General features: G+C 45.1%; 1 protein-coding gene and 1 long non-coding RNA gene across 8 annotated transcripts in view; one reads left to right on the top strand and one right to left on the bottom strand.

Annotated features, from left to right (window-relative positions):
• The window catches only part of KMT2C (lysine methyltransferase 2C), a 204,826-nt gene extending 192,324 nt beyond the window's left edge, over positions 1-12,502 (bottom strand). For all 4 annotated transcript variants that reach the window (XM_067291962.1, XM_067291963.1, XM_067291964.1 and 1 more), the window contains exon 1: positions 12,316-12,502. In XM_067291962.1, the coding sequence (XP_067148063.1) occupies positions 12,316-12,491 (176 nt within the window). In that variant the 5' untranslated portion in view covers positions 12,492-12,502. The remainder of the gene's footprint in view (positions 1-12,315) is intronic.
• The window catches only part of LOC106485308 (uncharacterized), a 35,786-nt gene continuing 32,975 nt past the window's right edge, over positions 12,028-14,838 (top strand). For all 4 annotated transcript variants that reach the window (XR_010883536.1, XR_010883537.1, XR_010883538.1 and 1 more), the window contains exons 1-3: positions 12,028-12,112; positions 12,497-12,665; positions 14,102-14,293. This is a non-coding gene — a long non-coding RNA (uncharacterized lncRNA). The remainder of the gene's footprint in view (positions 12,113-12,496; positions 12,666-14,101; positions 14,294-14,838) is intronic.

Genomic DNA, 14,838 nt, shown 5'->3' with positions numbered 1-14,838 from the left:
GGCAAGACTCCATGTTATTTGGGCATGCTGAAGGACAGAAGGACTCTCTAACCGGAGGCAGCACTCCAAACTTAACATAACAACCTCTACAGTCTTTGGATAGAAGCCAGCTAAAAAAATCTATCAAAATTTTAAAATTCAAGTCAAACAAAGAAAACAGCGCAATTTTGAAGACACAGGGTGGCTGAATGAGAGTCCAGCCTTCAACTCAACAAGTTTATTCATGTTCAAGACAGTTATGACTTGACTTTTAAAAAGCGTGAGCATGTTAACTAAGTGTAGACAGGAAACTCTTGCATATCACCTTAAACCTTGGTCTAGAAAAGCCTTTAAAATAATGTGGTAGAGGTCACATTTTAAAAAAAAGGTTCTTCTTGCCCTTCAAGACAAAGTCAAAAGCAAGGAAAGTGAAAAAAACAGAAGCATGAATTGGAAAAAGGAAACTGAAAATATTTTTCAGACAACATTTATTTACATTAAATTATCAGTAAATTAACCCCCCACTGAAAGTGTCTGCTTAACAAGCCTTGAGGTGAAATTCCCAGCTGTCCACGAAGTAGGTACACAATCAACAGTACCTTCACCATCCTGTTCTGCCAGGGTACCCTTATCTGAGAAGGCCACAAGTAGAGTACACAAAATATTGAATCAGTATACCAAGTTTTACTATTTCTTCATTGCCAACAAACACATTTTAAACAGAAATTATTTTATCTCCAAGCTGTACACAGTGCCTGACAGGACAAAGAATGTTCTCCCATTCCGCTCCAAAAAGAGGCAACAGAATAGCCAGCCATAAGCCAATCTTCTACTGCTGTATGAAAGACCTTAGGGAAATACTTTCTTTAAACAATCTTGCTTACAGATGACTTATTTCTTGAGTATATCCCATCATTTTGGGTCCTAGTTCTCTCCTAAAGACTATCCGGAAGATGTAGGCAGAAAAATAAATTAAAAGTTGTGCTGAATCTCTTTTTCACTTTCCTTTCTATAAGTCTCTACCAGGATGGCTGATGCAACATTAACTGTGCAAAGTACTAACCAGGAAAAAATGTATGTCAGAACACTGGAGTAGCACTGAAAGACAGTATTTTTCAAAGACTCATGGCTTGTATATCCCATCTCCTCTGCTCGCTACAGAGCAATTCTGCTGTGAGCTGCTCTTCCTAAACTTACATCCTATGGGTTAGAGAACATCAACTTTGGCACAGTGTTTGCCTAGGAGGCTGAAAGAAAAACTAAGGAGAATTGCATCAGGTTTATTCCAATCCTCCTAAAAAAATCTTGGTTATAGTTATAGTAAAAGGAAACATGGTTGGTGATGTTCTCTGGCCTTGAGGCCACCAGCGCAGCACGGCCTACATTCATGCTATTGAATTCTCAACCTCCAAAACACAGCAGCTACATGTTAACTACCTATTGGAAAAGGTGCGTGGTCCTGGATGGACCCTGAGAATTGCTTGCAGAGCACTGGCAGGCCCAGATCAAAACCGTACCGGCCACCACTCCAACAATCTAGCAGCGGAGACGATGGTGTTCTGGTGACTCAGAATGTTCCCTAGCATTATTTATGAGCACTGCCACAGCCGCTGGGAAGAAGCAGAGTGTTTCAGGTCCCAGAACACTACACTATTGCCAGGTACAACCGTTCAACTAATCAATACAAAACACACAATAAAAAATTAGCCAGATCTAGCAATCACGAGATTTAAAGAAACTTAAATGAGTCTTCTACCTTTATACAAATTTTATTTTGAAGTTCCCTTTTGTGTCTGGTCCATTTCTAAGGGAAGTTCTGTTCTCATCCAATTCTAAAATTTCAGTGGGACAGGTTAAGAAAAAAAACACAAAAAAAACACTCAATAATCCCATGCTTTTTCTACAGGATGAAAAAAAAGGAGGAGGAAAAAAGTGGGAGCAGAAACCAAAAACATAAATGACAGGGAATGGGAACAGGGACTAAGGAACTGAAAAGGCTAGGAGAAAAACTGTTCCACTGACCAAATGAGGTGAAGATGGGCAAGTCTTTTTAAGCAACAGAAGCTTTCAAAGCGTGTATCTTGAGGGTAATGGCAGTCCTTAATCATCCAGACATCTAATGGAAAACCAAAGTAACAACGAACAGCCCAACATTGTTGTGATAAACATTGAGGACAATGGTTTCACAAAGCTGAGGATGTCAGGAGAGCAGTTATTTCACACTTGCAATTTGGGAGGGGTTCAGTTTAAAATCTAAATACGTACAGTAATTTGGCTGAAAGTGGTAACAAGAAACATTCGCTATCCCAAGGAAAAAGAAAAATGAAAGCCATAGAAAAAGGAGAACAAATCTTATCTTCATTTAACTGCAATAAGAAAAGCAAATTTCAACAAACTCTTTGAACTTGTTGCTAGAATCTCTTGAGAATATAATTTGAAGGAGGGCTGGCAGTTATATTAGAACACACACAATGGCAAACTATTCCAGCCCAGAGGAAAGATAGGAAACGCAGTAAGAACAATATGGGCTGTATCAAAAGCAGCAAGTAATAAGGGTCTGAAAGTAAAAAGAATCATGTCAGAAATGGAAACAAGGGCATTTAATGAGGATAAAGGAACAGTATAAACAGTCAGGGATAAAAATTGGAAGAGATAAAAGCACAGCATGCATTATTACCACTGTGCAATACAAAAGGCAAACAAAAGTGTCAAAAATACTTTAGAAGTAAAAATAAAGACAAAAAAAAGTCAGGTACGTAACACGTAAAAGAAGAACAAATGGATAACAAAACAGAATCAAAGGCTGTTCTCTGTCCGTCAGCCTTCATAAAACAGATTAATTATAACCAAATACTAAAAACTGCTTTTTTTTTTTTATTATGGCCAAATAGTCAGGGAAATTCAAGTCAGTAGGACTGGATAAAATTCACACTGTACTTAAGAAAAACAGAAGCGATCTCTAAACCATTAGCGATCATCTTTGATAACACAATCCTGATGAAGCTGCCTAAAGACACGTGGGCAACGATAAACAAGTAGCATTCAAAGGGCAGCTATTTGCAAATTATTTTCTGTCAAGGTGGGAGAACATTTCAAGGAAGCTCCTTCCTTCAGGATGTGCATGAAGGAGGAGGGTTATAAACACTTTTACAGGACAAAATCATAATTTCACTTTTTCACTGTGAGGGTGACAGAGCACTGGAACAGGTTGCCCAGAGAGGTTGTGGAGTCTCCTTCTCTGGAGATATTCAAAACGCGCCTGGATGCAATCCTGTGCAACGTGCTCTAGGTGACCCTGCTTGAGCAGGGGGGTTGGACTAGATGATCTCCAGAGGTCCCTTCCAACCTCAGCAATTCTGTGATAATTAAAATAGTTTTGATAAATGGAAAAGTGGCCCAAATGAACAGAAAGAAACTTAATAAAGACTAGTAAACTTTGGAAAGATGTAATAGGTAAGTCAACAGCATGAAGCTGTTATCAATGAAGGCAAATCTTATTCTAGAATATATATCAAGAGCAGTTAAGTTTGTCCAGTGCAGAACAAAGAAGACAATACAATCTCCCAATGAATAAAAGTTTGTTATAATAAGGGGACAATTGTTCTCCGTAACAACTGTGCAAAGACTTAACTGTCAGTAGTACAAGACAAAACTGGCTTAATCAGCAGCAAGGAATATTATTTTATATTTTAGAAAATTAATTACTGAAACTGATTACCTGGGAATAGAGTGGAATTGCATTCACTGAATATGTTAAAAAAAAGTTGGAGAAACATTTGTCAGAAATAGTACAGAAGAATGAACAAGATGACCCTTAAGTCTTCTGTGGCCCTACAGTTCCATTTGTGTATGGCAGTATTATGGAACTAAATATTCATTTTATTAAAAAACAATGAATTATGCTTCTGAACTCCACACTTCAGAAAAAAATCCTATAGTAATTCCCATTTTAAACCTATGAAATGGCTTACTAACCAATAATCCTCCCTAAAGTTTGATACAACATAGCTCTTCCCTTTACTGAGAACACTGTGAAGCTATCTTACCATGTTTTGATGAGAAAACTTTAACTAGCAACACTGTAGATGGTCGTGATTGCCAGAGAAAGACAGGAGGAAGAAGCTGTTATCCCAAGAAGCCTGGTTCCCCCCAGCCTTGTGACATGCCAGAAGTCATTCTGGATTAGCTAAGACTTCCAGCCGGTACTCTGAAACAATCGCACAAAATGCAGATAGGTGGTTAGCTGCAGAAACTGCACGTTTGGACCACATCTGCACTACCAAAACTTGTGCTATTTTACTCTGCCATGCAAGTGATTCAACTGCACATACTCTGAGGACTATAAAAACATAATAGATGGAATCAAAAAGCTGGTGAAGTTTTCTAATGCTGATTTCTTCTGCTAGCCTAATTAAAACTAATGTTGACAAGAATTTATTGTCAGTAATGAAGCAGCAGAAGAGAAAATCCCTTGATTCTGGGGATAAATTTCCTAGTTTGATAGGGTTTCCAACAGCTTCCTCAACAATAACAATTAGAATGTTGATAAGTATAGCATTTCCAATTAGTAATTATATTTATATTGGAATGGCTGGCAATAGGATTTGGTGCATGTGTGACATAATAAAAACACTTCCAAATGTATTAAAGGGGAGAATATTCTGAAAGGGGCTAGATACAGTGTTATTTTATTATAATACCTGTATATTGGCATATTTGTAGGAAGGTGCCTCTAGAATACCATAAACTAGTTATTAACATAAAACATTTTACGTAGACTATTAATTTAGGGTACTTTAAACATTTAATTTAAGAGTAATTCAGAGGATCAAAGTTAGAACCCAAGTTTCTTATGTTCCTTATTTAATCAATGCAGACAGGCAGGCAGGTTTGGCGCAGTAGTAAGTTAGATCAGAACAAGCCACCTGCCTAAATGCTGTGAAGAGCCCTCTCTACTGCATTTTTCTAACCAACCAACCAGCACATATAACATGACTATAGGCTGTAGAAATCTCCCACACACTCGTGTAAGAACTCCTATATGAAAGAATTCACATGAATGAGCCAAAAAAAAAAAAAAACCCTCAAATTTCACAGAACCAGTGCTATAGCTTCACAGATCCTTTAAGCTGGCAGTACTATCAAAAGACGTAGCTCTGCCTCTCTGCACCCTGGCTGCTCGCACTGGCCTCCTCCCTTATGCTATCACAAACACGTTTCTTTGCCAGGTTAGTTTTAACCCAGATCAATTTCCCAATGCAGTTCACCACACGGCTACACAAACGCCTGGGTCAGCACAAGGCAGAGAACAAACAGCTGGTAGCACAGGGAGGGCAGCGCTGCTTCTGCTTTCACTGCCAGAACCAGCTCAAGATTTATGGTGGTTGGGGAAAATAACCACCTGATGCAGTCCGTGTACTCGCTGCCTGTGTTCCTCAAAATAATGAATATTTTAGATTTTGGGGGGTTTTCCTACTTTGTCTGACTTTCTTTTGAAAGAATGAAGGCACTGCTGCTATTAGAAAACTTACTCAGTGTAGTTCTTGAAGCAAGTGCCCAAACTCATTTTGATTACACCACCTGATGAACTCAGGAATGGCACAAATGGGAATGTCTAGTGTCATCTTCTAGTACTGGACAGTTAAAAAAAACGCACAGAATGCAATGCAAGTTATTTCAATAGCAAACTATTTGCTACAGTAAAAATTTGCTTAGCTGTATTAATGTTTGCAACATGCAAACTGTAAGAATTAGTAATTAAATATATTAAATGTATTAAAAATAATATATTGTGATAAAAAGGAGAAAAATTGTCAGTGCTTTTTGGAATTGTTAATAGCTTAATTATTTACCATTTCATAATATTTTAGTATACATATGACTATTTCCCAAAGAGTTAAATCCACAGCATTGGTGTACAATAATAGCAAGGCACAATCCTTAGTGGTTGATAAGGAAATTCTATTTTGACTAGTTATACCTGATTCTCCCCTGCCCCCCAAAAATACTGTGGAACAGGTGGACCTAGGAAGAAAAAAACAACAACTCCAGCCTGAGAATGACGGAGCTTACTTAGTCTTGGCAATCTAACCGCCTTGGAAAACCATCTCTCAGCTCAAAGAGGGACAAAGATTAGAAATGTCCATTTCCTATTACTTATCTTAAGAAAGAACAATGATAAGAAGTTAGAAGGAGTCTGACATGTTAACAGGAAAAAAAAAAGAATATTCACAAGCAAAGCCGAGAAAATTGAGGTATTTTTTTTTTTTTTGAGCTGTGAAAAGTCTCTTATGTCATTGAATTAATGCCTGGTGGTAGATGGATCAGAGTGTGGAAACCAAGAGACTGGGTTCTTATTCCTCCCTCTGCAAAGACATGCCTTATGACCAATGTACATAACATGTACAGATTTCAAAGACTGTCTTGCTTTTCCATTACTGTCTGATAGCTCTTGGAGATCCTTTCATGAAAAGTGCTACGTAAGTCCAATGGATTATCAAATACAAACATTAATAAACTAACAAGCAAAACTGAAAACTGCAAGGCAAAAATATCTCAAAGCATTCTTCATTTGAAAATGTGGTCTGTTTTAAATTGTGAAAATTGTAGGCTAAGGTTATAGAGCAAAATCCACTTCCAACGTTAAGCCTAAACTCACTCACCTTTAAGACACAAATGAAGACAACAGTGCATGTTAATGAACTTTCATCAACTCTGACAACATTGCAAAACAAGTCTATAAAACCCAGTAGGTATAACAACTTTCATGGTCGTCCATCACACAAGCTCTATGAAGAACTGAAAATCAAAAGATTAATATAGAGACCATTTGCCAGAAGCTCCCAAACAGAAGGGATTTGTGAGGAGTTTAAGCCAGGCTCTTGTGCAAGAACAACATATGACAGCAAAGGATTTGCAAGGTAATGTGAATTCCTCAGGTGATGGAGGACATAACGTAGCATTGGCTGCTGGAGAGAACATCCCTAAGCACCCATGGGACCGTGCTGCATGTAGCTCAGTCCTCTTCTACCGTGGGCCATCTGGGCCCTCAAAGAGCCAACATCGCGTCCCGACTACGAAGTGTACTCCACTCCCTCATCTCTCCCCACTGTGTGATCCAATATGCACCTTCTGGCTTTTAGCCAAACACTCTGATACGTGGCTGGTACAGTCAGAAGTATAGGCCACGCTTTGCTTAGGATCTTAATCCTTATCCACACAATGCTTGTACAAAGTCCATCCATCCAAAGACTTCAGTCTTTCCAGGTAATAATGACTGTCCCTAACTGTAAGCACATATTTATCTATGTTTTCATTTTATCACACAATATAAATTTTACATTTGCAAATGTTAAATTTTGAAGTGAGAACATATCAGAAAAGTAAAGATACTAATAAGTATCTGACAGAAGGTGTGTGATGAACTAAGGAAATATTGCTGAGCTATGAAGGGAATGCATCCAGTCATGTTAAGGTTCTTCTGAAATGAGTGTAGATATCTTTAAATATTGGCTTGCCCTAATGCAAATGCAGTTATGATGATTAATGATAAAAATTCTTAAATAGTTATTTCCTGGCAAATATACTATGCTTACGTGTCTACAAAACTATCTGCATGTGTGAAATCAATGGTCTTGGAAAGCCTACTGCAGCTGACATTGGTCAAAGTAAGTAATGAAATACTCGGGCAAAAATTAAAACATAAGTAATTACAAATAAGCACACAGAAAGTTTTCAACAGACAAATTTCAAGCTTTTTGAAACCATTATTCTGTGCTGTTTTAAACTACACACATTTGCAAAAATGATTAGTAGCATATATTGAAAGTCTAATGGATACTGAAAATTAAATTTAAAATGAATTTACGTACTAACTTATAGAATAATTGTTACCGTGACCACAATTAAGGAGACTTTTGCTGCTAAACTTTTTCTAAGAAGATATATCTGTTTGTGCTGCTTATAGCATGGGTAGATTAACAAAGCTCTAGTACTTAAAATATGTCACAAAAATGTTTACTGCACCTGTACAATATTATTCTGATACATTTTCACAAATAACCAGCTGTCTACACAATGCCAGCACAGTCAAAACTGAACCAATACTTTCCCCTGCAACTTCTTTTTGACAACATTCCTGCCACTCAGACCCATGACCTGGAAGCCAAGGTATAATCCAAGTACAGGAGCTAAGTTTCCAAGATTTCAGGCCACACAACAAGATGGTCCCTAAATACTTCCACTTTCTTCTATACTAGATTAGCAAGATACAGGTTCTTCTTTCTAACCATACACCTGAAAGTTTCTTTCTTCATTATTTTGTATCTTCTGTACTGCAACTTTCTTCTCCTTTTTGGCTTTGGTAAGTGCAATCTTGACACCTTTTAAATTCATTTGAAAGTTGATATTACAAAAATATTTTCCTCATTCATTGCTTTGATTACAGTTCTTTGCATTTTTCTTTCTTCCTTATGGATCATATCAAGAACGACCTACTCATTCTCAGATTCAAGGTGCTGCATGGCCTATCCTAGCTCTACGCCTTAAGTTTCTACCTCTGCTCTGTGCAGATACCCAGTCATCAAAATGTAAGGAAGAAAATATGAGTGTTTGTCTAGCACTTCAGGCAGGAAACAAGTTATCTGTGAAAATCCTCAGGGTGACAATGTTACCCTCCTTTAAATATCTCCTCCGAGTCTGATGCCTATGAATCATTCACCAATGCTGAGACAGCCAGAGTACTTGAACTTCTTCTGCATGTTCTTCTCCTGCTCATAGCATTCCCACTGCTCCCTTGTGCTTTCCCAAGACATTTCTTACATTTACACGCAGTCTTATCTTTACATTTAGATTATGAAGTTGTTTGTGCAGAAGCAATGTTTGCTTATGCATTTGTACTGTATGCAGTGTAATGGTGCCCTGGCCTCTAGGCACAATTATAATACATATAATAAAAATGAACTGTTCACCTAAGATTACGCCTCCTGACAATGCTATTCACAGAGCTATACAATCAGTTACGCCCTTCCTTCAAATAATAACAAAAAGTTGTTCTAACATAATTCTCTACAAGCAGTAACTCTCCAGGTACCGACACCACAAACAATTCTCTATTTCAGTGCACAAGCTGATTCCCAGTTCATCACCTAAAGGTAACCTCAACTAGTTCTCATACATACCTGTTTGCAGTACCACTGCCATTTTTAATAATTTATTAAAAAACAGGCAAAATGCAGGACAACAGAGACTTAAACAGAACTGCCATACTGGAAAAACTCCGTGCTCCCTTAAGACAGGTCTGCTTTTGTGAAGAGTTGTGAATCCTTGGCATCTCACAGAAGCAGATTCAAGGCTGTTCTCCATCGGTCTGCTTAAACTCATCAAATTCTTAAATACACGGCCTTCCAGAAGGTAAAATACCAACCTACAGAATTTTCAAATTCTGTATTGTTCTTTAATGGAGACGTCCATTGCTCAGGAAATACTCTATTTTGGCTATGCTGTTTTAATGCAGGGCTCTTAGTTTTATCATTACTTAGGCTGCACTTAGACCGAACATTCAATGGAACATTTCCTATAATGGGATAAAGCGGTTGAACAATTTGAATGGCTAATAGTGATTTAGACATGTGATTGCAGTTCAGAAAATGGTCTGACATATGCTCTTTTATCTGGTTTACATGAGGCACATTAATCCAACTGGAAAGTGCAGAAGTGAAAAGGAAGACACATCCAAGCAGTTATATGAAAATAACAGAAATTATTTTTACTTGTTTTATTTCTGCCTCTGCTTAGCTAATTGTAATCAGTATTGCTTAAATAGTAAAACTTATAAAATGAAACCATTTTTTCCAAAAACAAATGCAACTAAAAAAGTCCAGTCTTCATCTACTCTGTGAAAAACTTAGAAAATCATTACTGCTGATACAAACCTAGTTTTAAAAGTGTTTATGACTTACAGTGTACAACACCTTTACCAATATTACTGGTTTTCCATAAAGATACAGGTGATTAGGTTGTAGTCCCACATCAGACAGCAGTAAAGCGGAGAAGAAGAGTATTTAGTCATTTTCATTTTTGTCTCAGCTAATTTCATTTCTGGCTCTTATGCAAATGTTTATACTCGTGTCAAGATTAGTAAATATTTTTACTAGAAAATATTTATTTCCTGCTAATACTAGTTGACAATATTCCCACAAAACCACAAGTCTAACCAAAAATGGAATTACCTCTGTAACACCCACTTTTCACCAAGCATGTACACAACCTCAAGTTGGTACAAAAGAAATGGCAATTTTCAAAAATAATAGTATTTTGAGAATCCTTACTTGAAGAGAAGCTCACTTTTTATACTCTGTGGCTTTTTGAGCAGACTGCTACACTTCAGATGGATTCATATTTTCCTTCCTAAAACTTATTTTAAAATAAAAACTCAAAGGTTTCCTATATAAGGCTTGGATTCTGTACATAGATATAAAACTGAAGTATGTCAAACTGAAGTGTAAATCTGATGAACTTAAAAACTTTAATGAATATATGTTTGCCAACTACTTTCAACTAGCATTATAAGAAAATTTACACTAAGCAAAAATGTAAGATTCTTGAAGGAAGGAGCTGTGTATGATGCATCTCCACCAAAACAGGGGGTAAACATTAAAATGTTTCAAGGGAAACTCATCAACAGGAATAAAAATCATCCAGATATCCCTAACTAATGAGAGGTCTGTCTTGGAATATTTATGCAGCATAAATATGTAAAAAAAAATTCAGGTTATAATAAAGTATTTTCTTTACGTGTGTTTATTTCCTGCCCAGAAGAATTCCCTTCCAGTGTTTTGTCATTTCACAGGGAAACCCCGAAAATGACTGAGCCGGCTGCGGTGGGCATTTAACCGAGTACCAGCAACTCACCTGCTTAAACAGACTCAACTGATGTCAGGCTGAAAGCGTCCCTTTAAAACAAAGGGAAACAAACTCGAAACCCAACTCTACAACACGCAGGCTTCCTCCGGGGCCGAAGACCACGGTGCGTCCCCTGAAGCCGCCTTAGCCCACCTTTGTCCCGCTACCGCCTCCGCAAGCTCTGTCACGGCGAGACCCGCCGCACGCGAAAGCCGCCCCAAGGCAGCGCAGCGCGGGCGGCAGCGGCGCTGCGCCCGCCGCGGGCATCGGGCCTCCTGACGCGACACCCAACCCGTGTCAGCGTTACAGCAAGCAAACGCGCCGTTTCGCCCATATCGCCGAGCCTCCTGGCGCGTCAAAGTCGCGCCTGGGCGCTACCTCTGCCCAGACTTCGGCGTGCCCAGGGCCAAGGGATCCGCGCTCCACCTGCCCCCTCCCCCCCGCTTACTGCCTGCGCCGCCGCCGCCCGGCGCAGAGACGAGACGAGCACGAAGCGCCGGGGGTCCCCGCGCCGCCGTTGGGGCGCGCGCCGCGGCCGTTGGGGCTAACGAACGCCCGCGCCGCGCCGCGCCCCCCCTCCCCCCCCGCGCGAGCGCCGCGCCCGCCCCTCGCCGCCGGCCTGCGGGGCACTGCCCGGGCTGTGCCCGCCTGGCTGCGGCGAAGGGAAATCCGCCGGAGGAGGAGGAAGAGGAGGAGGAGGAGGCAGCCCCCCGCCCCCCCTCCCCCGCCGGTGTTTGTTGTGCTTCGCCCTCGGCAGCCTCCCCGTCCCAGCGGCGCGGCCGCCGCGTCCCTCCGTGAGAGGCTGCTTGACAGCTGCCCTCGGCCGCTCCGCAGCGCCGAGCACACGGCGAGCGAGGCGGTGCCGCAGAAACTCCTGCCTAAACTTTGTGTGTGTGCGTCCGCACCCGTCTGGGTTGGGGGGGGGGGAGTGTTTTCGTAGCCATCCACTTAGGGCAAGAACCATCGTTCCTTTCTTTTTAAAAAAAGGGGGGAAAATACCCAGCGACGAACTACCATTGAGTAAAGAATATCCAGACGACGCTGAAGGCAACCGAGCGTCCTGGAGGAGAAGAGACCCAAAAAGGAGAAGGGGGAAGGTGCAAAGGAAGGGGGGGGGAGGAGGAAGAGAGGGGGGAAGAGCTAAGGAGAAACTCCAAAGAAAGAGGAAAAGAAAAGGAACGGGGACGGCAGGAGGAAAGTGAAAAGGGAAAGCAGGCGGAGGAAGACAAAGGTGAAGAAGGAGGAGGAGGAGGAGGAGGAGGGGAAAGTGCAAAGGGGAGAGGAGGAGAAGAAAGAAGGCCCCTTCTCAAAATGGCATGAGGCAGCAGGGAGGGAGGGGGCGACGAGCAGCCCGGCGCCGCTGACAGCTCTGCCCGCGCCGGGCCGCCTGCCCCCGGCCCCTCCGCGCCTCGCACGCTCCGCCGCCCAACTTACTTCTTTCTGGCTCTCTGGAAAGGGGAAGCGCCATCTTTGCGAGGCCGGCCCCTAGGTCTTTTGTCTGTGGCGGCGGCCGCGGCGGCGGCTGCGGGGGGAGCTCCGGGCTCGGGGGGCTGCTGCTGCCGAGGCGGCTCCGCCGCCGCCGCCGCCAGACTCTTGTCCTCCGTTGACATCCTAGTCAGCAGGACGAGAGAGACACATGGATGATGGTGATGAGGGTGAAGATGAGGATGGTGGTGATGGGGATCCCGATGCTCCTCCTGCTCCCGCGGCTCCTCGCCTCCTCACCTCCGCCTCCTCCACCTCCGCCGCGCATCGCTGGCCTCAGCCGCCGCCGACCAGCACAGGTAGCAGGGGGAGCAGCATGGGGAGGGCGGCGGGAGGCGGGCGGCGGCGGCGGGGGGGCAGGAAGGAAGGGTCTCGCACACAATAACACCCCCTCCCCGGCGCGGCGCGGCGCGGTCCGCCGGGGCTGGGCGAGGTGAAGCGAGCGAGCGAGCGCCAGGCGGCGGCTCCCCCTCAGAGGCCCCGGCGGCTGGCGGCGGCTCCGGCGGCGGCGCGGCCCGGCTGCGGCGGCCGCCGCTTCATTGTACACTGGCCCCGCGCCCTCCCCCCGCGCGGAGCCCCCGGGGGCGGAGGAGGAGCAGGCGGCGCAGGCGGCGGGGGCCGGGGCCGGGGCCGCGGCCGGGCGGAGGAAGTTTTGACAGCTCCAGCTGTTGTGTGTGCCGAGGGCCGAGTCCGGCCGGGCCGCGCGTCCCCTTCCCAGCCGGGCCGGGAGCAGGAAGTTTAACTTTGGGGAAAGAAGGAGGAGGAAGGGCGAAAATAAAAAAAAGGGAGGGGGAGGAGGAGGAGGAAGGCGGCGGAGGGGGAGGAGGGAGCCCGCGGGGTGGGGAGGGGATCCCGGCGCTGCCGCTGCCCTGCTGGGTAACCTCCCCCCCGCCCCCGCCGCCAGTGCGACACACAGGCGCGGCGCCCTCCCCCGCGCCGGGCCCCGCACTGCGCCCGCGCCGCGCCGCCCCGCGCCGCCGCCACTGACCTCACGGGCTCGCTGCCGCCGCGGGCTGCGCCCAAAGCGCGGAGCCGCGGAGCGCGGACGGGACGGGACGGCGCGGCACGGGGCGGGACGGGCCCCCTCCTTCCTTCCTTCCCTCCCTCCCTGCCCCCGCTCCCGGGTTTATGCCTCCTCCCCGCAGCCCCGCGGGGGGGGGGGGGGCGAATAAATAAATAAATAAATAATGAAACCCCGCGCTGAGCCCCGCCGCGAGGGCAGCGGGGGCCTGGCCGCCCGCGCGGCGCCGCGGGGCGGGGCGGGGCGAGCGCGGTCAGCCGGCGGCTAACGTGGCCCGCAGCCCGCCCGGGCTCGGCTCCGAGCGGGGAGGCGGCCGAGGCACCGCGGGGCCGGGCCGGGCCGGGCGCGGCGCGCCCCGGACTTTCCCCCCGGGCCTCGCCGGGCGGCGGGGGGGAGGGGGAGCGGGAGGAGGAGGGGGAGGAGGAGGAGGAGGAGGGGGGAGGCCCCGCCCCGCCCCGCGGAGCCCCGCGGAGCCCCGCGGCCGCCTCGCTGCCGGCGGGCGGCGCCGCTGCGGGCGGCGGGGGCGGCGGGGCTCGGCCCGGTGCCGCGTCGCCCCTGCTTGGGGGCTGCTGCCCAGCTGCTGATGAAAACAGCTGCGCGGGGCAGCGCACGGCCGCGTCGGGGAGAGCAGGGAGAGGCCAACGCGAGTCGCCCTTCTCGACCCCAAAACAAACACGGAGCCGACCGGACCTTTTCGCTCTTCTTCCTCCCCAGAATTTTTGCTTGGCATCTTCAGAAATACCACGTTACAAATTGCGTGCTGTGGCTGGACCGTTTTCCTGGGAGCCATTTCATAACAAAAAAGAGAGTCTCCATTGATTCGCTTCCTAGCTTTGTGGGAGATTAAATTAGATCTTTGTGACATTAATAATAAGGACCACTACCTGTCTATATATGGAAATACAGGTAATACATATAACTATCTGTACGCGCACATATACATGTACGTATACATGTTTATGTATATATAAAGACAACTCTTTCGCCCAACCATGCAAAGACAAGAGGAACCAGCTGGATTGCTGTCATGACTTCTTTGGCCCTATAATTGCAAATGTACTAATTTCTGCCAAACTGAAAAAACAGCTTGCTAAATGTTTGTCTTACCACGTCTCCAAATGACTGAAAAGGTCCACTGCTTATATGACCTCAGATATGGGAACCTGTCTGTTTATGCACTAACATGAAGAAAGTACCTTGAATTTTGTTAACTCGGGCAAGTTAGCATAACCGAAGCGAAAGCGGTTAGCGCTGTACAGGCTCAGACTTGGCCGGAGCAGAGAGAAAAGGAGCTGAGGGGAGGCAGAGGAGGGGGAGCGAGAGGCCGTAGCACCTGCACACAAGGAGCACTGGTGTGGCTTTCGCTAGGGTTGCCAGGTTGCCATCTGGTCTGTTAAAAAAAAATGGCCATCTCCTGAAATAATGACTGTGCATGTGCAGATCTGCCGCGC

Source organism: Apteryx mantelli, chromosome 2 (assembly GCF_036417845.1).
Source record: "Apteryx mantelli isolate bAptMan1 chromosome 2, bAptMan1.hap1, whole genome shotgun sequence".
In the NCBI taxonomy this organism is placed as follows: Eukaryota; Metazoa; Chordata; class Aves; order Apterygiformes; family Apterygidae; genus Apteryx; species Apteryx mantelli.
This window is presented reverse-complemented; position numbering and strand designations above follow the sequence as displayed.